The sequence below is a fragment of the Apus apus genome (genome assembly GCF_020740795.1).
Source record: "Apus apus isolate bApuApu2 chromosome 1 unlocalized genomic scaffold, bApuApu2.pri.cur SUPER_1_unloc_1, whole genome shotgun sequence".
Taxonomy (NCBI): domain Eukaryota; kingdom Metazoa; phylum Chordata; class Aves; order Apodiformes; family Apodidae; genus Apus; species Apus apus.
Genome location: NW_026248820.1, coordinates 1 through 21,390, shown reverse-complemented (window position 1 = coordinate 21,390; position 21,390 = coordinate 1). Strand labels below are relative to the sequence as shown.

At 57.0% G+C, this 21,390-nt stretch overlaps 1 protein-coding gene across 1 annotated transcript in view; it reads right to left on the bottom strand.

The window, feature by feature from the left end:
- The window catches only part of CLPB (caseinolytic mitochondrial matrix peptidase chaperone subunit B), a gene marked incomplete at its 3' end in the record, with an annotated part of 66,964 nt that extends 45,583 nt beyond the window's left edge, over positions 1 to 21,381 (bottom strand). The window contains exons 1-3 of the mRNA XM_051643722.1: positions 20,806 to 21,381; positions 18,482 to 18,533; positions 6,709 to 6,795 (exon numbers count right to left, since the gene is read on the bottom strand). Coding sequence (XP_051499682.1) covers positions 6,709 to 6,795; positions 18,482 to 18,533; positions 20,806 to 21,163 — 497 coding nt within the window. The remainder of the gene's footprint in view (positions 1 to 6,708; positions 6,796 to 18,481; positions 18,534 to 20,805) is intronic.
- Positions 21,382 to 21,390: the final 9 nt, after the last annotated feature.

The window sequence follows — 21,390 nt, the reverse complement described above, 5'->3', positions numbered from 1 at the left end:
TTGGGTTGGAAGGAACCTTCAGGATCATCTAGTTCCAACCCCTCTGCATGGGCAGGGACACCTCCCACCTGCCCAGGTTGCTCCAAGCCCCATCCAACCTGCCCTTCAACACTTGCAGGGAGGTGAGGCTTCCCAGGAAGGTGCCCAGGGAGCAGGGGGGCTGCAGCATTCCCTGCTGCCTGCTGGTTTCTTATTGGCCCAGATGATCCTCCCTCAAAAAAAGAGATTACAGAACCCAAAAAGACAAACTGTGCAGGGTGATAATTGCTCTCTTATCTCTCAAAGCCACCCAGAAGGGGGGCAGCTGAAAGAGAGAGCTCCAGCTTGTATGATCAAGCCCTCCACACGTGGTGTCACCACAGCCAAGCCCCACGTTTGACTCCTCAGCTCTCTGACAGGCCACACTACAGGCAGTACCTGCTTCCAAAGGCATCCAGACATTTCTCTAGCTCTGCTGCAGAGAGCTCTGAAGGAGCTGCCTGGAGTGAGAGGAGTGAAAAACCAGCAAGCCCAGGGACCAGATGTATGTACCTCATCTAGGTGATGAGAGCCAGGCAGTGAGTCATGTCAGTGCCCATGGACAGCAGGCAGCTCCAGGCAGGACACCCTGCTCTGGAAGGCTCAGAACACATCCCCTGGAATATTCCTGTGCATGGTGATGGTTATTAGCAATATAAACCATCCACACAGCACCCTCAGAGCTCCAATCTGGTACGTGTGGAGAGGCACCAGTCCCAGAAACACGCCCTGAGGCAGAAAGTGAGCTGCTTCCTGCCTCCTCTCCCTAAGGAGGGATGGGGGAGGAGGAGGGAAGGGACAGGACCACGTTGGGCCAAGCATCACCAGTTCCACTTCCACCTGAGAGACTCTGAGCCACAGCTCGCCAGCTACATGGGAAGACAGAGGAGGAAAAGCAGAGCTGAGGTGAAGGGAGGAGTCACTTGGCATTTCCAGCAGGAAGGTGCTGAGAAGCACAAGTGAGGAAAGGCAAAAGGATGCAGAGGGGAAGGTACAGGGAGAAGGAGAAGGCAAAGATGTAAAAAGAAAAGGGAAGAGAAGATGTTGGGAAGAGCTGAGAGGACTCAAAGGCTGAAGGGATGCCTGAGAGGTCCTCACACCACGAGCTGGATGAAGAAGCAGGACTCATGTGGAAACACCTGGAAGGGATGGTTCCCCAGCACAGAGCATCGAAGTTGTCCTCTCCTGCTCTAGGAGAAGGTGAAACAGAACACCACCCATGGATGAGGGGATGTGGGGACAAGCTGCCAAGAAAAAAAGGCTGCTCAATTAAATGCTCTTTAGATGGAGCTTCACTCTGCTCCTGTCCCTGCTGCCACCTGCCTGAGGGCATCTAACTGAGACCCACACGTGGCAGCTGGGGGAGAACCAAGGGCTTCTGTGCACAACAAGCTGGGGGTGAAAAAGGAGTGAGTGAAAAAAGTGGGGGAGAGAGACAGAAGATATGGACTAACATGTAGTGATACCAGGAGAAGAACCTGGGGGTGATGGGTGAGGAGAAGCTCAACATCTTCTGGCACTGTGTGCCAGAGCCCAGAGCCCACCCGTGTCCTGGGCTGTGTCACCAGCAGCGTGAGCAGCAGGGCCAGGGAGGGGATTGTCCCCTCTGCTCTGCTCTGCTGAGACCCCCCTGCAGGGCTGGGAACAGCTCTGGGGTCCCCAGCACAGGAAGGACACGGAGCTGTTGGAGAGAGGCCAGAGGAGGCCCCGGAGATGCTGGGAGGGCTGGAGCAGCTCTGCTCTGGAGCCAGGCTGGGAGAGTTGGGGTGTTGAGCCTGGAGAAGAGAAGGCTCCAGGGAGACCTGAGAGCACCTTCCAGGGCCTGAAGGGGCTCCAGGAAAGCTGGGGAGGGGCTTGGGACAAGGGCAGGGAGGGATGGGAGCAGGGGGAAGGGTTTCCAGCTGGCAGAGGGAGCTGGAGCTGAGATGTGAGGGAGAAATTCTGGGCTGTGAGGGTGGGGAGAGCCTGGCCCAGGTTGCCCAGGGAAGCTGTGGCTGCCCCATCCCTGGCAGTGTTGAAGGGCAGGTTGGATGGGGCTTGGAGCAGCCTGGGCTGCTGGGAGGTGTCCCTGCCCATGGCAGGGGGTTGAGACTAGATGATCTTGAAAGTCTCTCCAACCCAAACCATTCCATGATCCTATGATGATTTTCACACCCTGTGAACTGGGAGAGGCACTTCCAGCTCCAGGCAGGCATTTCTTTCCTGTTTCTTGTGCTCCAGGAGATTGTTGTTCCACAAGCTGGGAGCATTCCTGGTCCTGGCTGGCACCTTCCCCTGCAGAGCACCCTGCCTGGTGGCAGCTCAGCCTTGGCACCTCAAACCCTGGGGGAGTTTTGGGCCTTCTGGAGAGGGACCAGGCTTCTGGGATCTGCTCTGCTCCCTGCTCAGTGCCCTGAAGGAGGGATTTCTTCTTCCCAGTGTCCCTGGTACCTGGTGTCAGTCCTTGCAGGCATCCTGGGGCTCCCTCTCTTTTCATGAGCTTGTTTTCTTGTTCCAGACCTTTCCTGAAGTGTGACCAGATTAATTTCTGGTTCTTCATTTATGTCAGAGAGATTCCAGGTCCAAATTCCTCAGCTCTGGGCTAACAGAGGTTGTAACACACACACCTGACTTGTCACTGGGGTTTTCAGCTGCAGTGAATCCCAGTCTCTTCTCTCTTTAGCCTTCCTGAAGGTCTGTGGCTCTTCAAGACCTGCTTTGAAGTGATTTCTTAATTCTCTTGGAAAGACTTTGGCTGGAAAAGGGAGGATTTCTCTGAAAAACCTTGCAAGGGGCTTCTTCTCCTTGGCCGCCCCTGCTGCCCTTGCACACTTCATGTATTTAGAGTAATTAAGCTTTAATTAAATGCTTCCTGAGAGCTGAGTGGGGTTTGTGTCTTTGTTGAAATAAGCAACAAAGCCATCTCAAATTAAACACCATGGCAGTGAGGACCTTAGGGGACAGTGACCTTCTCAGCAGATCTTCTGGTTTTGGTGGTTTCAGCAGAAATCAAAGGGCAGGGAAATGCTGAGTTGTCCTCTCAGCCCCTGGTGAGGTGGAGAACTGATCATGTGGGAGGGGAAACTGAGGCACAGAGCAGCAGACTCTTCTTCCCAGATTCCGTTTTCCTCTTCACTAATCATAGAATTACAGAACCCCAGGCTGGTTTGGGTGGGAAGGGACCTTAAAGCCCATCCAGTCCCACCCCTGCATGGGCAGGGACACCTCCCAGCAGCCCAGGCTGCTCCAAGCCCCATCCAACCTGCCCTTCAACACTGCCAGGGATGGGGCAGCCACAGCTTCCCTGGGCAACCTGGGCCAGGCTCTCCCCACCCCCACACTGAAGACTTTCCTCCTAATGTCCAACCTAAACTGAGCTGGAACACAACCCACCAAGCTCCCAGTTATAGTCCTCAGGGTGTCCTTCTTAACCCCCCTCCTTGTTGGCTGGGGCAGGGGAGTGGCAGAACCTGGGGAGCTGGTGGCTCCAGGGGGTGGGTTTGTCTGCAGGATGTTACACACTGAGCAGCTTTTCCCCTCCCAAACGCAGGGTCCCTGCTGGGTTCCTGGAGCTCCTGCAATCCTCTTGCCTACATATGGAGGGAACTCGTCTAAATATGATTTACTCTGCTTTGCAGGAGGAAGCAGGATTTATTTTTTATTGGAGTGTGGTCCCTCTGTGAAGAGCCACGATCTCAAATTGCTTTATCCAGTCAGGGCAGCTGCTTTGGTGGATTATAAGTGGTTATGACTTGTGGTTCTCAGCCCATTGGTCAAACAGCCCCCAGGGGGCTGAGCTGGGTCTTCCTCTGGCTCTGACATCCAAGGAGAGGTAACGAGCAGCTTGGGGATGGTCAGGATGATCCCTAAGGTCCCTTCCATCCCAAATCAGTCTGTCATGTCCTGATTCCAGGGCACAACTACCTGAGGAAGGGTGCAACCAGTACAAGCCTGGTTGCCGGTTGATCCAAAGGCTGGAGCAGCCCTGCTCTGCAGACAGGCTGGGAGAGTTGGGGTGTTGAGCCTGGAGAAGAGAAGGCTCCAGGGAGACCTGAGAGCACCTTCCAGGGCCTGAAGGGGCTCCAGGAAAGCTGGGGAGGGGGACAAGGGACAAGGGCAGGGAGGGCTGGGAGCAGGGGGAAGGGTTTCCAGCTGGCAGAGGGAGCTGGAGCTGAGATGTGAGGGAGAAATTCTGGGCTGTGAGGGTGGGGAGAGCCTGGCCCAGGTTGCCCAGGGAAGCTGTGGCTGCCCCATCCCTGCCAGTGTTGAAGGGCAGGTTGGATGGGGCTTGGAGCAGCCTGGGTTGCTGGGAGGTGTCCCTGCCCATGCAGGGGTGGGACTGGATGATCTTTAAGGTCCCTTCCAACCCAAACCATTCCACGATTCAATGAGGCCATTTGATGTTGGTTCACCTGCTGGCTCTGGGACCATTCTTGTTTCAACGTTGGTGACACCTTCAGGAGCTCCCCAGGGTGGCTTTAGGGGTCTGTGGTGCTGGTGACAGCAATGAGGAAGGAAAAGGAACCTGTTCCACCAGCAATAAGTCCACCTTGCACTTCTCTTTACCTCCACCAAGCAGCCCATACTCTTCCACTCCATTGCTGGAGACAAGTCCTATCAAACTCAGCTCTTCAAGGACTCCATAGCATCCAATTCAAGTCAGTAACTCATCCAAAACGTGGTAAAAATAAACACCCTTTGCCCAACAGAGCCACAAGCCTCTCTCTTTTTTGCCAGCTCCCCAGACAGACCCAGCTCCGTGTGGCCCTGCCAGCCCGGAGGGAGGGACCAGCCTTTTGCTGCTGAGATGTTTCCATTAGCATTTCTACCTGCTTTTAGGCCTGGTTTTAGGTGATTATTGTAGCATGAACGGCCTTTCTGCCTCTCTCCTCTTAGCTTTTGCAACTCGGGAAGCCCTGTTCTGCTCCACCAGTCACTTGGAATGGTCACCAGTCGTCACACTCCAGCGCTGCCCATTGTCCACTGGCAAAGGTGGGAGGCTCCGAAGCCCCCAAAAGGGCAAAGAAGGGGGGCCCGTTGCTGCTGGGACATCAAAGTTAAACAAACAGTCCCAAGCCCCCTCCTCTGGGCCTGTCTTAAGGAGCTCCCCGAGGAGGTCAGGACTTGCAGCTTGTCACAGCACACATCAAAGTTTGCACCACACACGAACTGGGCACACGGAGCGGGATCGTGGCGCCCGAGAGCGGATATTCCCCCTTTGTGCCCTGCTCTAATCCTGTGTTTTCTCAAGTCATTAAGCTTTTTTGCTTATGAACTTGTGACTAAGTAAAGCAGCCCCGAGAGGGTGGAACATCAAAGCTCATTCTCCCCGTCTGTCCCACGTTTGTCAAAATTGGATTTCTTTTTTTGTTGTTTTTTTTTTCCTTAAATAAAACAAAACAAAACAAAAAACCCCAACTAATTGAATTTAGTTGTAGACTGAATATATTGAAGAGTGTCTTGAAAAGGTTACAAGAAGCTCCAGTGATCATCATGGGAACTGGGGAGGGAGGACACAGCATCCAGCCCTTCTGCTTTGCATCAAAGACCCACGAGCCAGGAGGGACCTGGTTCCTGATGGTGGGAGTTAGACCTGCCCGCCCCAGGGACACCTCGAGGTTATGGGCCCCTCAGAGGGCAAAATCAACTGCCAGCTCAGCTGTCACCTCTGTGGGATGGTAGAGCAGCCACGTGGACAGTGGGATTGAGTGTCTGCTCAGCAGGTTTGCTGACAACACCAAGCTGTGAGGAGCAGCTGACACCCTAGAGGGAAGGGATCCATCCAGAGGGACCTGGACAGGCTGGAGAGAAGGGCCAGTGCCAACCTCATGAAGTTCACCAAGGCCAAGTGCAGGGTCCTGCCCCTGGGTCAGCACAACCCCAGGCACAAATCCAGGCTGGGGGGAGAGTGGCTGGAGAGCAGCCCTGAGGAGAAGGACTTGGGGGTGGGAGGAGATGAGAAGCTGGACATGAGCCCCCAGTGAGGGCTGGAGCCCAGAGGGGCAATTGTGTCCTGGGCTGCATCACAAGAAGTGGGGCCAGCAGGGCCAGGGAGGGGATTCTGCCCCTCTGCTCTGCTCTGCTGAGACCCCCTGGAGTGTTGTGTCCAGCTCTGGAGCCCTCAGCACAGGAGAGACATGGAGCTGTTGGAGAGGGGCCAGAGAAGGGCCATGGAGATGCTGGGAGGGCTGGAGCAGCTCTGCTCTGGAGCCAGGCTGGGAGAGTTGGGGTGTTCAGCCTGGAGAAGAGAAGGCTCCAGGGAGACCTGAGAGCACCTTCCAGGGCCTGAAGGGGCTCCAGGAAAGCTGGGGAGGGGCTTGGGACAAGGGCAGGGAGGGATGGGAGCAGGGGGAAGGGTTTCCAGCTGGATGAGGGGAGATTTAGGTGAGACATCAGGAAGAAATTCTTGATTATGAGAGTGGGGAGAGCCTGGCCCAGGTTGCCCAGGGAAGCTGTGGCTGCCCCATCCCTGGCAGTGTTGAAGGGCAGGTTGGATGGGGCTTGGAGCAGCCTGGGCTGCTGGGAGGTGTCACTGCCCATGCAGGGGTTTGGAACTGGATGATCTTGAAGGTCCCTTCCAACCCAAACCATTCCATGATTCTATGAAATGCTCCCTCAGGTTTAGCTTCACATCCCAAACTTCACAGAACCCCCCCGTGGAGCCCAGCAGGACTTGACTTCCCCATGACAAGAAGGCTGAGCCAAACCTACCTGGAGTTCCTGCTGATGGCTGCCACCATGAGTGCTGTCCAGCCCAGCCTGTGCCTGGCGTTCACCTCTGTGCCCTCCTGCAGCAACCTGGACAGAGGAGACATGTTCAGGGGCAAGATGGAGACAAAACATCCCGAGCAGGATGGAGCTCAGAGGAGCTCACCTGCTCCAGCACAGCCTAGAAGACCCAAGGTGGAAAGTTGCTACAATACACTTTCTCATGGGCTGCCAAACTGAAACCAACTGGGAGGTGCTACCAAGCACTGTCCTTTGTAATGGTCTGATGTCAACAGCTTCATTTCTTTATTTTGTCTTTCTTTTACACAGTTTAATACCCAAAGGACCAACGAGCAGCGCGGTGGGGAGCAAAGCTGCTTCACCTACAACCTGAGGACAGGTTCAGACCTTCAGGGTGCAGCCACAACCATGTGGGACTCAGGAGAAGCTCAGCAGATCTCCAAGGGCCATGTCAACAGGAGATACTTTTGCAGGTTTCTTGCACAACATGAGAAAAAGGAGACAAACCCAAAATGCAGGAGGCATCCAACAAGCCATGGTGATTTCTCTAGCAAAGCCCAGACTGTTTTGGGTGGGAAGGGACCTTAAAGATGACCCAGTCCCACCCCTGCCATGGGCAGGGACACCTCCCAGCAGCCCAGGCTGCTCCAAGCCCCATCCAACCTGCCCTTCAACACTGCCAGGGATGGGGCAGCCACAGCTTCCCTGGGCAACCTGGGCCAGGCTCTCCCCACCCTCACAGCCCAGAATTTCTCCCTCACATCTCAGCTCCAGCTCCCCTCTAAGCTTAATGATAATTCAAGTCTTTGGCAAGTCAAAAGCAGGTCCTTGCTCTGCAAAGCTTTGATACTTGGTGCTTCCTGGCAGCTGAGGAGCACGTTTCTTTGCAGAATCCTCAGGAGATCCATGTGATATGGATCTGCTCAGCACCAAGGCAGGGCAGGGCACAGGACCAGCCGCAGCTCCCCCCAGGATACATCCTCAGGCTTCTTCCCTGTTCCAGCACCTCATCACTGGAGGCGCAGGAGAGGAGCCCAGGCAGGTGCAGAGCACCCCAGGACAGCAGGTTGCTGAAAGGACAAACATCCTGTGCAGCCACAGAGCCCTCCTGTCCCCAGGACAGCTCCAGGACCTGCCTGGATGCACACAGGATGGCAGATTGTTATCTGCAGAGATCAGCTCCCCCCAGACAGAGCGTGTTTGCACTCACAAAAGAGAGAACAAGGAGCCTGACCCAGAGCAGGGACACAGGCATCCCCTGCCCTGCCTCCCCTGGACACTGCCTGAGGGAGAAATCCACACCAGGCTCCATCTGTGCCACCACACCCAGCACATCCCGGGGGCAGGCACAGGAAGATGCTCCTCCCCATATAAAACCTTCTGGATGAGCCATGGAATCATGGAATCCCAGACTGGGTTGGGTTGGAAGGGACCTCAAAGCTCACCCAGTGCCACCCCTGCATGGGCAGGGACACCTCCCAGCAGCCCAGGCTGCTCCAAGCCCCATCCAACCTGCCCTTCAACACTGCCAGGGATGGGGCAGCCACAGCTTCCCTGGGCAACCTGGGCCAGGCTCTCCCCACCCTCACAGCCCAGAATTTCTCCCTCACATCTCAGCTCCAGCTCCCTCTGCCAGCTGGAAACCCTTCCCCCTGCTCCCAGCCCTCCCTGCCCTTGTCCCAAGCCCCTCCCCAGCTTTCCTGGAGCCCCTTCAGGCCCTGGAAGGTGCTCTCAGGTCTCCCTGGAGCCTTCTCTTCTCCAGGCTCAACACCCCAGCTCTCCCAGCCTGGCTCCAGAGCAGAGCTGCTCCAGCCCTCCTACCATCTCCATGGTCCTTCTCTGGACTCTCTCCAACAGGTCTCTCTCCCTCCTGTTGGATGCCCCATGTTTTAACAGGTTTGGCTGCTGCACTAGGATCTAACTTCATTATTTGTTCTGGCTGAGAGTGAAGGCAATTCCTTGTTCTACGTCTGCAGAATAGAAAAAAACCTTCTGGTGAGTTAAAATGTCATTTTTAGTGCCTCCAAAGTGCTCTAAAGAAGGTTGTCATCCTGGCCCCTGTCTGATGAGGGGGTGCTGAGGTGTTCAGCTGCAGTTCCCCCTCATGAGAAAACAGAGAGAGGACAAGGGGGAATGGATCAAAACTGAAAGAGGGGAGATTTAGGTGAGACATGAGGGGGAAATTCTGGGCTGTGAGGGTGGGGAGAGCCTGGCCCAGGTTGCCCAGAGAAGCTGTGGCTGCCCCATCCCTGGCAGTGTTGAAGGGCAGGTTGGATGGGGCTTGCCATCTGGATGCTGGAGCCTCTGCCAGGATTTGGTTACAGGCTCAGAGCAAAGATACTGGAATTAATCAAGTAGTTTTCCATTCAGGAATCTCTAATCACAAACATCTGGAATGCCAGGAGCCCCAGCCCAGCCAGCAAATCACTCCCCTCACATCACCCAGCATAACACCCACTGACATTTCATTTAGCTGGATTCATTAGCTGGATTATTATTATTTTTTTAATGGTTACAAGACGCTCAGCAACTTAACAGATTTTCTAGACAACTGAACTTTATGTTCAGGGTCTCCAAGTCCATCATTAATTTTTCCCCTGCCTGATTTAATGCCTTGACAATCGATAAAGCGACGACCACTGCTCAGGTCCCAGACAGGCAAATGTATTTACCAACAGGAGGGCTTTTTTTTTGTTTGTTTAATTAAATAAAATCCTCTGATCAATGTTTAGGATGTTTATCCACAGTTTAACCAAATCAGATCCAGGACACTCTCTCTCTAACCTTCCCAAGGAGTTTCTCCTGCATATCCCTGGAGGCATTCCAGGGCAGGTTGGATGGGGCTTGGAGCAGCCTGAGCTGGTGAGAGGTGTCCCTGCCCATGGCAGGGGTGGGACTGGATGAGCTTTGAGGTCCCTTCCCACCCAAACCCATCTATGATTCTGTGATTCTGTGACCTTGCTCTATGAGCACCATTTTTGGTGTGTCTCAAGTGACAAACTGGGCTGCAGCACTAGCACCAAGGCCTGGACACTGGAAAAAGAGCGGGTGCTTTCCTGTTTGGTGCTGGATTTGTATGTCCAGGGTTTCAGGAAAACCTTTGATTTTTGTAGGGTTTTAGGACAAAAAGCTTGGCCACTTCCCCAGACAGACCTGAAAGGTTTTACCTGACAGGCTTCTCGTGGCTGGGAGCCTGTGAGACAGCTCCCAGTCCCCAACAGATGTCCCCTCTCCCTGATGGATGTCCCTTCTCCCTGCAAAGCCTGGGCTCCCAGGCCAGCAATGGGGCCATTTAACAGAGTTTTGAGATGTCTCTGGAAACCAGCAGCAGCTCCAGAGCATCCCAGGGGGGGTGGTCTGGCCAGCAGGACATCACCAGCTGCTCTGGAATCCGCCACAGGAGCCCAGGCAGCGCAGCACCCACCACCCTGTTTTCCCAGCAAACAGCAGCTCCCAGAGCATCAGCACTTTGATCCACCCAAAAAGAGAAAAAGAGCCCAAGGGGGCTGAGGCGAGGGGGCTTCTCCCCCCGCAGCCCCCGGCCAGATGTGCCTCCTATTCACCCCTCAGCCGGGGTTCTGGGTGACTAACTCGGTGACACGGGCCCGCAGCCGGGCCCCGAGGCCATGTTTGAGTTTGTGCTCAGTGCCCAGCCTGCCCTCCCGACAGGTGGAGGAAGAGGAAGCTGGAAACTTGAACTTTCACAACAACAATAGCTTCTGTTTCTTGCAGGCCGCTCCCCAACGTGTCCCCGCTGACAGGGGGGGGTGGGGACACCCTCGCACCTCCTCGGGCCCTGCCCTCTGCTCTGCAGGGGAAGGAGGGAAGAATAAACACCCAAGGCAACAATTCCCCCCTTCAGAGGCCGGGAAAGGATCTGGCTGCTCTGGAGAAGGGGCCGAGGCGCTGCTGAGCCTTTGATCTCCCTTCTGTCCTGACAGCTCCTGCCTGCTCCTCCGGGAGGGAGCCACGGGCTGCTGGGGAAGGGTCGTTTGGATGGTCCAGGAGAGAGGGGAGAGGAGGAGGAGGAGGGAAGGAGAGAGGGAGAGAAGGGGAAAGAGGGGTGAGGAGAGGAGAGAGAAGGAGAGGAGAGAGGAGAGAAGGAAAGAGAAGGAAAGAGAAGGGGAAGAGAGAGGAGGAGAGGAGGAGAGGAGAGGAGAGGAGAGGAGAGGAGAGGAGAGGAGAGGAGAGGAGAGGAGAGGAGAGGAGAGGAGAGGAGAGGAGAGGAGAGGAGAGGAGAGGAGAGGAGAGAGGAAGGATGGAGGGAAGAGGAAGAGAGGGGGAGAGGAAAAGAGGAGGGAGGAGGACAGAGGGAGAGAGGAAGAGAGAAGGGAGAAAGAAGGGGAGAGGAAGAGAGGAGATTGAGAGAGGAGGGAGAGGAGGAGAGAAGGAGAGAGAAGGGAGGAGAAGTGAGGGAGGAGGAGACAAGGAGAGATGAGGAGGGAAGGGTAGAAGGAGAGGAGAGAAGAAGAGAAGAGTGGTTTCTCCACAGGTCCAGGACACAGGAGTCCTGGAGGGAAAGCTGTCTCTAACTCACACAGCATGAGAGGACATGGAAATACTTTTCCAAAATCACACAATCATGTCATGGAATGGGTTGGGTTGGAAGGGACCTCAAAGCTCATCCAGTTCCAACCCCCTGCATGGGCAGGGACACCTCCCAGCAGCCCAGGCTGCTCCAAGCCCCATCCAACCTGCCCTTCAACACTGCCAGGGATGGGGCAGCCACAGCTTCTCTGGGCAGCCTGGGCCAGGCTCTCCCCAGGGAAGCTCTTACAAAGCCAAGTTTCAGGAAGCAAATTGAGCTCCCAGAGGATAGTGGGGCTGGCTGAGGGCACGAGGGGGAGTGGTGGGGGAAAGGGAAGAGGCACATCAGCAACATGAGGAGACTGGTCCAGCCACAGTGAGATCGTGGTCTTCATCCCATCTTCCAACACTACAAGTGGATTTTGCTTTTCAGAACAGGCTGAGAGGGGGAGAAAAGGACTGGGACGTGCAGACCCTGCCTTGCTCTGCACGGATCTGAACTCCAGTTTCAGACCCTCTGGCACCCACCAGTTTGTGCTGTGTTAAAAACCACTTTGTGTTTGTGTCAAACTCGCAGCCAAGGCAGGTGAGTCAGTGTCTGCTTCCAGGGAGAGGGGCTTGGGCACAGCCAAGGGTTTAAAAGCTGGTGTGGAAAGAGGCAGGAGATCTCCCGGCTCTTGTGGACACAGACTGCCAACAGGTTGGTCTTATGACTCAGTGTGCAAACACCAGCAGTTGTGGGAGGACAAAATACAAGAAGAAGCATGAAAAAAAGGTCACTGAATTGTGGAATGGTTTGGGATGGAGGGACCTTAAAGGTCATCCAGACCAAACCCTGCCATAGGCAGGTCTCACCACCCTCACAGCACAGAATTTCTCCCTCATGTCTTGCTGGGGCAGAAATGGGGCTGCCAGTTCTGGAGAGCAAAGCCACCAGGAAGCTCTGATGCCAGCAGCTCCTGTTCAGCTCTCATTTGGGCTCATTTCAGACAAGGGATTTCCAAAAATCCAACTCTGGAAGAAGAAGGGTGTTGCTCCAAGCTGGTAAACAAAGCCTGACTCACTACAGAGGAGGATTTTTGCCCAGTCTGTGGTTTCCTGATGCAGTCTCTGAATTCTTTAACAAACACATGAGATGAGAAGCAAACAGAAGGTGCTGCTGAAGCCCTGGTTCACCCTGAGCTGAGAGGGAGACAAGCAACATCCAGGAGCACAAGGTTCTACCTAGACTTCACTGATCTACCGTGGCCCTGGCAGCTTATCCCAGCTCCTCCTCAGCACTTACACACAAAAGGATATAAAAGCTGTAAAACAGAAGGACAAACAGAGCTCTGGTGGAGCTGGGAGGCAGCACAGGGCTGAGCCAGAGATGAGGAGATGAGCAATGCTCAGCTGTGTGACCAAGGGCAGAGATCACCCACCCTTTTTATACAATCACAGAATCATAGAAGGGTGGGAAGGGACCTTCAAGATCATCCAGTCCCACCCCTGCATGGGCAGGGACACCTCCCAGCAGCCCAGGCTGCTCCAAGCCCCATCCAACCTGCCCTTCAACACTGCCAGGGATGGGGCAGCCACAGCTTCCCTGGGCAACCTGGGCCAGGCTCTCCCCACCCTCACAGCCCAGAATTTCTCCCTCACATCTCAGCTCCAGCTCCCTCTGCCAGCTGGAAACCCTTCCCCCTGCTCCCAGCCCTCCCTGCCCTTGTCCCAAGCCCCTCCCCAGCTTTCCTGGAGCCCCTTCAGGCCCTGGAAGGTGCTCTCAGGTCTCCCTGGAGCCTTCTCTTCTCCAGGCTCAACACCCCAGCTCTCCCAGCCTGGCTCCAGAGCAGAGCTGCTCCAGCCCTCCCAGCATCTCCGGGGCCTCCTCTGGCCTCTCTCCAACAGCTCCGTGTCCTTCCTGTGCTGGGGACCCCAGAGCTGTTCCCAGCCCTGCAGGGGGGTCTCAGCAGAGCAGAGCAGAGGGGACAATCCCCTCCCTGGCCCTGCTGCTCACGCTGCTGGTGACACAGCCCAGGACATGGGTGGGTTCTGGGCTCCAGCTCACGTTGAGCTTCTTATCCACCACCACCTCAAAGTCCTGATTTTGCTGTTTCTGCAATGACCCCTACCTAAAAATGAGTCTGGAGAGAGGGGCACAGCCCTTGACCACCTCCAGGTGTCACTGAGGGGCAGGGTTGGTGGCTGCTCGCTGCTGGGAAGGCCCTGGCAGCAGCTGCCTGATCCATGAGCTGCTTTTCCATGAGTCACTCCCGGGAGGACGCTCTGCCATGAGCCTCTGGTGGGTGGTTTTGTGAAGACACAAAGCTGGGATGGGCAGAATCAACATTAACAGGGGATATAAACACGAGGGGGATGGAGCAGTGACTCCTTATGGCTTTACTTCTGGCTTCCCCGTGGAATGAGGGGGGTGAGGGAGGTTAAATGATCCATGTTAATTGGGAGGGAGGGACTTTGGACAAGGGGGGACGGATCAAAACTGGAAGAGGGGAGATTTAGGTGAGACATCAGGAGAAAATTCTTCATTGTGAGGGTGGGGAGAGCCTGGCCCAGGTTGCCCAGGGAAGCTGTGGCTGCCCCATCCCTGGCAGTGTTGAAGGGCAGGTTGGATGGGGCTTGGAGCAGCCTGGGCTGCTGGGAGGTGTCCCTGCCCATGGCAGGGGCTTCAAACTAGATGATCTTTAAAGTTCCTTCCAACTCAAACCATTCCATGATTCTATGATTCTGTACTGGCCAACAGCAGGAAGGGATTGGAAGTTAACACATTCCTTGGTGTTGGTGAAGAACCCAGCCTGGTTTCCCACAGTTCACAAGGGGGTGAAGATGAGGAAATGTGTCCAGGAGCTAAGAGGAGCCAGAGGGAAGAGGCTCAGGGGCTGGATCCAGCCTTGGATGGGAGTTCTTTCCCTCAGGAATGCTAACATGGGTGTTCATGGGAGGTCTCCCTGGTGTGTTCCAAAGGCTTCTTTGTCCTTCACCAAGGAAAAAGTTGCTGGTTGGGGTACCGTGGAATTCCCCTGAACTTGGGCCTCCCATTCCTTCCCAATATTCCTAACTCGGATCTTTCCAAGCCTGATGGAGAAATTTCTCATGCTCAGCTGAATCACTCCTTGTGTCTCACCACCCTCCCTATTTAGCCGTTTCACACCAAAAGGGACCCAGAGAAAATCCTTCCCAGGAAGGTGCTGCCCATGGCTCCTGGACACAAACCCTCCTTTCAGTCCCTGCAGCCCAACTTCCACCTGTCCCTGTAGTCCTGCTGGTGCCCAGGTAGAAGATTTGGACAGTCTGGCTTCCAGGATCAAATGCTTTGAATTTTGTAGAATTCTTGCTTATTTTCCACCTCTGCTCAGGTCCTGCTGCTCAACAAAGGTGCTTTCCTGCAGGCTGGGGAAATGGGAGCTCCCAGAGCAGTGCCAGCCTCTTCTCCACACTTCTGGAATCCACCCTGCTCCCCATCCCTTCTCCATGCACCCTCCAGGAGCTCTGCAGCTGCCTGCTCCTCTAACCACCACCCCATCTCCTGACCTTCCCACCCAACTGATGGGATTGACTCCAATGAATTTGAGGGACACGATGAGTGGATGGAAATGCTCAGAAGATCCACACTGAACATGTACACTCCACAAGGAGGTGGAGATCTCCTAGGAGGGTGACCTGCTCTGAAGAACCAACATCCAAACAGCAGCACCTTCTCCAGTTGAGGGTTCTGCTGCTCCTGCCTCTCCACCTTCTAGCTTGTGCACCCTCTCCCCATGGGATTTAAGGTGTATTTCTGATGTCTCCACATTCAACCCCTCCGGATATTAACTCCTCCAGGAAAAGTTGCCTCACTCTGTGTGGCACCAGGTCACCACCACACCTCAAAGCAGGCAGCAGATCATGGACACATGCCAGGGTCTCCACCCCTCCTGTTCTTTGACCATCATTCCCTTCAGGAACCAGACACTGGTTGTCCCTTGCTGGCATCCAAATCCTCTGGGGGGGGTTTCCAGCAGGATGATGCCCTTGGCTCCACCATCTCACGGGTGGCTGTTAGGGGGATGAAGGGAGTCACTTCCAAGAGGGAACACAGAACTCTTCTGGGATAAGCAGTTATCCTAAAATCTCTTCAGTTCCCCACTGACAGCCCAGCCTCTGCTCCAAACTGCCTGGGAGCCTCTTTCCACCCTGTTTTTCCTCTGCATTTCAGCACCACTATGACTTCACTCACGGTTTTAAAATCATCTTCTGGGTACCTCACCCCCCTCTCTCACACAGGTCCATTTTCTACCCTTCAGATCAAAGGACTGCATTTCCTGGGCACCGTATCACCACGTCTTAATGCACCAAGGGCCATGACAAGCTGTCAGCTGAAGAGGGCAGCTGAAAAAAGCCAGCTCCAGTGAGGAAAAACAAGCCCCCCAGCAGCAGATGGTGAGAGCGTGTAGCAGAGAACATCTCCTGCAGAATGACAAACATCTGGGCTGCTGCTCCTGACAGTCCTGGAGGCTCCAGGAGGGAGGAGGGAACAAGACCAGCTCCACCACCCCAGCAGCACCACGGCCCTGCTCAGCTCTCCTGGCACAGCCCAGCCAGGCAGGCTGCTCCACAGCAGGGAGCAGGGGCCCGGGATCAGCTGGGGGATGTGCAGGAGCCTGTGCAGTTGTTGGGCTGAGACATCAGCTCCTGGGGGAGAGTTTAAATAAGCCTGGAAGTGCATTAGAGAACTTGATCCCCCCCAGCCTGCCCACTCCCAACTCTGCACCAGTGAGCTCAGACTGTGCTCTGGCCCAGAAGGGTTGGACCTGATGATTCCCAAGGTCCTTCCAACCTGGTGTTCCGTGATCATCAGCTATGTGATCAGCTTGTCTTCTCAGCCTGGAGAAGAGAAGGCTCCAGGGAGACCTTAGAGCACCATCCAACACCCAAGTGGGGCTCCAGGAAAGCTGGGGAGGGGCTTTTCACCAGAGAGGGCAGTGACAGGACAAGGGGTGATGGGTTTAAACTAAAAGAGGGGAGACTGAGGTCAGACATCAGGAAGAAATTCTTCCCCATGAGGGCAGGAAGGCACTGGAACAGGCTGCCCAGGGAAGCTGTGGCTGCCCCTTCCCTGGAGGTGTTGAAGGGCAGGTTGGATGAGGCTCGTGCAGACTGGGCTGGTGGGAGGTGGCCCTGCTCATGGCAGGGGGGTTGGGACCTGATGATCTTTACGGTCCCTTCCAACCCAAACAAACCATCCTGTGATTTTGTGAGAGCAGGAAGCAGCAGGCAGGGGACAGCAGAGCCCAGGGAGGGGACAAGTTCCAAAACTGGGTGCCACGTGGAGGCCTCTCCTGGGTGCAATGTCCCCTCCTGTCCTGCTGACCCTGAATTTGGGCTTCACCCTTTGCAGGTGGCAGGAGCAAGAGCCCTTAAGCTCCTGCCTCCCCTGCCAGCTCCACAGCAGCCATGCAGCTCCTGGCTGTGGTGAAGCAGAGACCAAAGCTGCCCGTGGTGGGGAGGGACTTTGGACCATCAGGCAGGGAGCTATGGACAGGGGGTGCTGCAGGGGGGGCAGCTCCCTGGGGAGGGGGGCTGGAAGAGCACGGAAACAAAAGGAGAGGCCGTGGATGTGCAGCACAGCTGGACTGTGAACACCCACCAGCCCTGCCTGAACCTGGGGGGGGACACAGAGCACCCCTCAGCCTGCCCAGGCTCACAAATCACCCAGACATCCCTCAGCAGCAGCTTCCTGCAATTACCAGCAGCAGAACACACGCCAATTAGCTGCACACACACCAATATCCTCTCTGGGCCTTGATCTAGGCCAGAGCTCAGCCCTGGGGGGGGGCACAGCAGAGCCAGGCTGCTTCCTCTGAGCCCCCAGAGATTGGAGGGAGCAACCTCTGGCTGGGGGCCAGCAGGGCTGCCCTCCCCAGGCACAGGAAGATGTGGGGATGGCAGCTCCTCAGGGGCCTGCACCGGGTGGGACATCTCAGCTGGACAGAAACCTCAGGTGTGGTGAAGCCAGGAGAGCAGCAACATCTGCTCCTGTCCTACACCAGTTGCCAGGCTGCCACAACATCTTCATTCTGCCCTGGTGGGAGCATGGGAGATGTCCCAGACCACTGAGAGGCCAGGCAGGACAGCTGAGCTCTGGACAAGCAGCTCCACCTGGTTCTCCAGACACTCCTGGTGCTGCCAGGATGTTTGTTTCCCCTCCCACAGCTCCAGCCCCAGCCCTGCACTCGCTGTGAGGTCAGAGCTGTGCTGCCCAGACCTGCTGGGTTCAGGCAGCACCACCACTCACAAACCATCCTGGAACCACTCGAGCCATTCCCAGTCCTTCCCCGGAGCTACAGCCACAGAAGGGGGTGGGCAGGGAGGGAACGTGTCCCCTGGGACGGGTGAAACGACGAGACTGAGAAATGTGCTTGTTCCTCCACACCCAGGGGACTTCAGGCTGCCAGACACCAGGCCAGGACACACAGCCACAGCAACACAGGTGCTGGAGGTGTGACCTGTGTGACAGGAGCACAGGGACAGCCCTGGGGACACTGGGCTCCGTAATAGCCATGTGCTTGGTCACCCACCTACAGCCACCTCCCCAGCGGGTGGGCACAGGCAGAGCCCAGCTCTCTCCTGGGCTCCTGGTGGGATGAGAGACCCTCTCCAGGCTGGAAAGCTGCTGAGAAGCCTGAGAGGGCTGGTTGGTTAAACACAGACCCCCCCCAAACCCCACTGACTGCATGAGAAGCTGGGAGAGTTGGGGTGTTGAGCCTGGAGAAGAGAAGGCTCCAGGGAGACCTGAGAGCACCTTCCAGGGCCTGAAGGGGCTCCAGGAAAGCTGGGGAGGGGCTTGGGACAAGGGCAGGGAGGGCTGGGAGCAGGGGGAAGGGTTTCCAGCTGGCAGAGGGAGCTGGAGCTGAGATGTGAGGGAGAAATTCTGGGCTGTGAGGGTGGGGACAGCCTGGCCCAGGTTGCCCAGGGAAGCTGTGGCTGCCCCATCCCTGGCAGTGTTGAAGGGCAGGTTGGATGGGGCTTGGAGCAGCCTGGAATGGTGGGAGGTGTCCCTGCCCATGCAGGGGTGGCACTGGGTGGGCTTTGAGGTCCCTTCCCACCCAAACCCATCTGGGATTCGATGAAACCAGGCTCTGCAGCTCCCAGCCTGGAGGGGTGAGGAGGACCAGCCCACCCCTTCCCCATGCAACCACAGAGCCCCCCCCCAACCCCCCAGCAGCCCCTTCCCTCCCCACCTCCTGCTCACCTATTCACTTCTGACACGTTGTTGACCCTCACAGCCTCCAGCAGAGCATCCTCTGGAGAGAGAGAAGCAGGAGAAGAACAGTTAGTGGCAGGTGAGGCCGAGCCTGTGCTCCCAGCTCCACATCTCTCTGCTCACAGGTGGCTCCCACATCCCTGGCTTCCTGACTTCCTGCCCCCCTGCAAGCCATGTGCCTGGAAAAGCATGGGAAGTGCCAAGGGATAGGCCTGGAAAAAGGCTGGAGTGGAGAAGAAAGGTTCTGCTGGGGCAGCTGGGGATGAGCCAGCCAGGAACCAAGTGCCTCAACCAGCTGGAGAAGCAAAGACTTCTGAGCTGGCAGAGCAAACCCTGCACGGGGAGGGGGGGGTGCAACTGGCACTGCCAGTGTCACCCCGGGCTGTGACAGCCATAGCCAGAGGTCCCCAGACACCCAGAAGGCCAGTGAGATCCCAGCACAGGCTCAGAATGACACCTCCTGGCTGGAGGGGGTAAGGACAGCACCCCAGCTCAGGCCGTGGAGCTGCTGGAGCAGGAGTTGTCCCAAACCAGCAGCAACTGGGGTGTTTGGGGACAATTCTCCCTGATTCTTACCAGCCTCTGGCTGCTCCCTGCTCTCTCCTCAACATTTTGTCCCTCCTTCCTCCACATCATCTGTGCCTCTGGCTCTGCCTTGTGCTTTTTAACCCGAGGAGCTGAAAGCAGCCCCAGGAGCCAGGGCCCTGCAGAGCCTCCAGCTGCACCACCAACCACAAGGTCTCCTCCCCTGCCCGGAAAGGAACAGGCCTGGAGCTATTTCGGTGAGGGACAGCATGGGAGTGGACACTGATCCAAACCAGGAGCTTCCCACAGTGTCCTCCTCCCAGTCATCACCCACAGGAGGGTTGGGGTGAGAAGTGACCTTGGAAGGTCACCCAGTGCCACCCCTGCACGGGCAGGGACACCTCCCAGCAGCCCAGGCTGCTCCAAGCCCCATCCAACCTGCCCTTCAACACTGCCAGGGATGGGGCAGCCACAGCTTCCCTGGGCAACCTGGGCCAGGCTCTCCCCACCCTCACAGCCCAGAATTTCTCCCTCACATCTCAGCTCCAGCTCCCTCTGCCAGCTGGAAACCCTTCCCCCTGCTCCCAGCCCTCCCTGCCCTTGTCCCAAGCCCCTCCCCAGCTTTCCTGGAGCCCCTTCAGGCCCTGGAAGGTGCTCTCAGGTCTCCCTGGAGCCTTCTCTTCTCCAGGCTCAACACCCCAACTCTCCCAGCCTGGCTCCAGAGCAGAGCTGCTCCAGCCCTCCCAGCATCTCCGGGGCCTCCTCTGGACTCTCTCCAACAGCCTCGTGTCCTTCTGGTGTTGGGGGCTCCAGGACTCCAGAAGGGTCCTGCTCTGCAGCCCCAGCTCCTCCTGCCCCAGGCCTGGGTCACACCAGCTCATGAGCTCACTGCCAACAAGCCCCAACTTGTGAGCAGTGAGAGCTGGTCCATAATGAAGGCACCAGAGACAGCCTGGATCCCAGCCTGGTCCTGCTGAAGCTCTGGAGGTTACCAGGCACCCAAACATCTCAGCTCCACCACCACCTTGTCCAGAAACACCTAGAAAGCCACACAACCTCCTCTCCTGCAGCACAAAACAGGGTGACAATAACCAGAGAGGCAGAGACCAAGAGTAGGGCTGCACCCTGAGTGTTCCTGAGGGCCAGGCACAGCCCAAAATTCCAGTTCCACATGGACCTAAAAGGACCCTACTTGCCCCAGCAAAGCTGTGGGATGGTGCTGTGCCCTTCAGCTCACCCCTCAATTCCTCTAGACCCAAACCTGTGGCAACAAGGGCTTGAGACCACTCACCCCCTGCTTCCTTCCCTTTAACCACTCCATGAGAATCCTTGGGCTTATCAGGGTAGAACCCAAGCCCTTCCCAACTCCCAAACTTTGTACTCACCCCGAAATACCCTATGGACAAAGCAGAGAAGCGGGGAGAGCTGATCGTGGGGGGAACAAGCACCCCCAGAGCTCCAACCCTCCCTGCCAGCCTCCCCCAGCCAGGAGCCAGGCCCAATCCCACCACACATCCCAAAACCCTCCGTGGGGACAGGCTGGGTGCAGCTGGCAGGAGCTCGGGGCCGGCTTATGATCCCGCTGACAGGTGTGAGGATTGTCACCTGCACACTCCACTAGTGTCAGTGCACCCAGCACAGCCCCCCACACCCCCCTGGCAGGGATCCTGGAGGGCTTCCCAGACCTCCCCCCCAAAGGAGGGGCCCCCAAACCTCCCTCCCCGAGGGGCACAAGCCCCTCAGCTCCGCACCAACCCCCTCCCAGCCCGAGGAGCAGCGATAGTCACCCTTGGAGAGGTGGTCCCTCAGGTAGCAGGAGGCCAGCGCAGCCAGCACGGCGGGCACCGCAGCTCCCGGGGGGCAGCTCCCGCCCCCGCTCCGATGCCCTCCGGGGTCTCCTCCACGACGACAGCCCCGCTCAGCACCCGGGGGACACGGCACCGGGTCCCGGGGGCAGCCCGGACCGCTGCGGGACCGGGGGGGCTGCAGCAGGGCCAGGCCTGGGACCCCCTCGGCTCTGGGGGGCTCCTTGGGGGCTGGCTCCACGGCTAGGAGGGAACCCCCCGCGGCTGGGCCCGTGGTGACGGGGGAGCCCCTCGGATCGGGCCCCGTTGCTAAAGGGGTGACCCCAGGACCCCAACCCATTGCTAAGGGGGTGCCCCTTGGGCCTGTCCTCACTGCTGGGGGGGAGCCCCCCGGGCCCGTTGCTAAGGGGGAGCCCCCCGGGGCCGGCCCCGTTGCTAAGGGGGAGCCCCCCGGGCCCGGCCCTGTTGCTAAGGGGGAGCCCCCCGGGCCCCTTGCTAAGAGGGAGCCCCCCGGGCCCGGCCCTGTTGCTAAGGGGGAGCCCCCCGGCCCCGTTGCTAAGGGGGCCC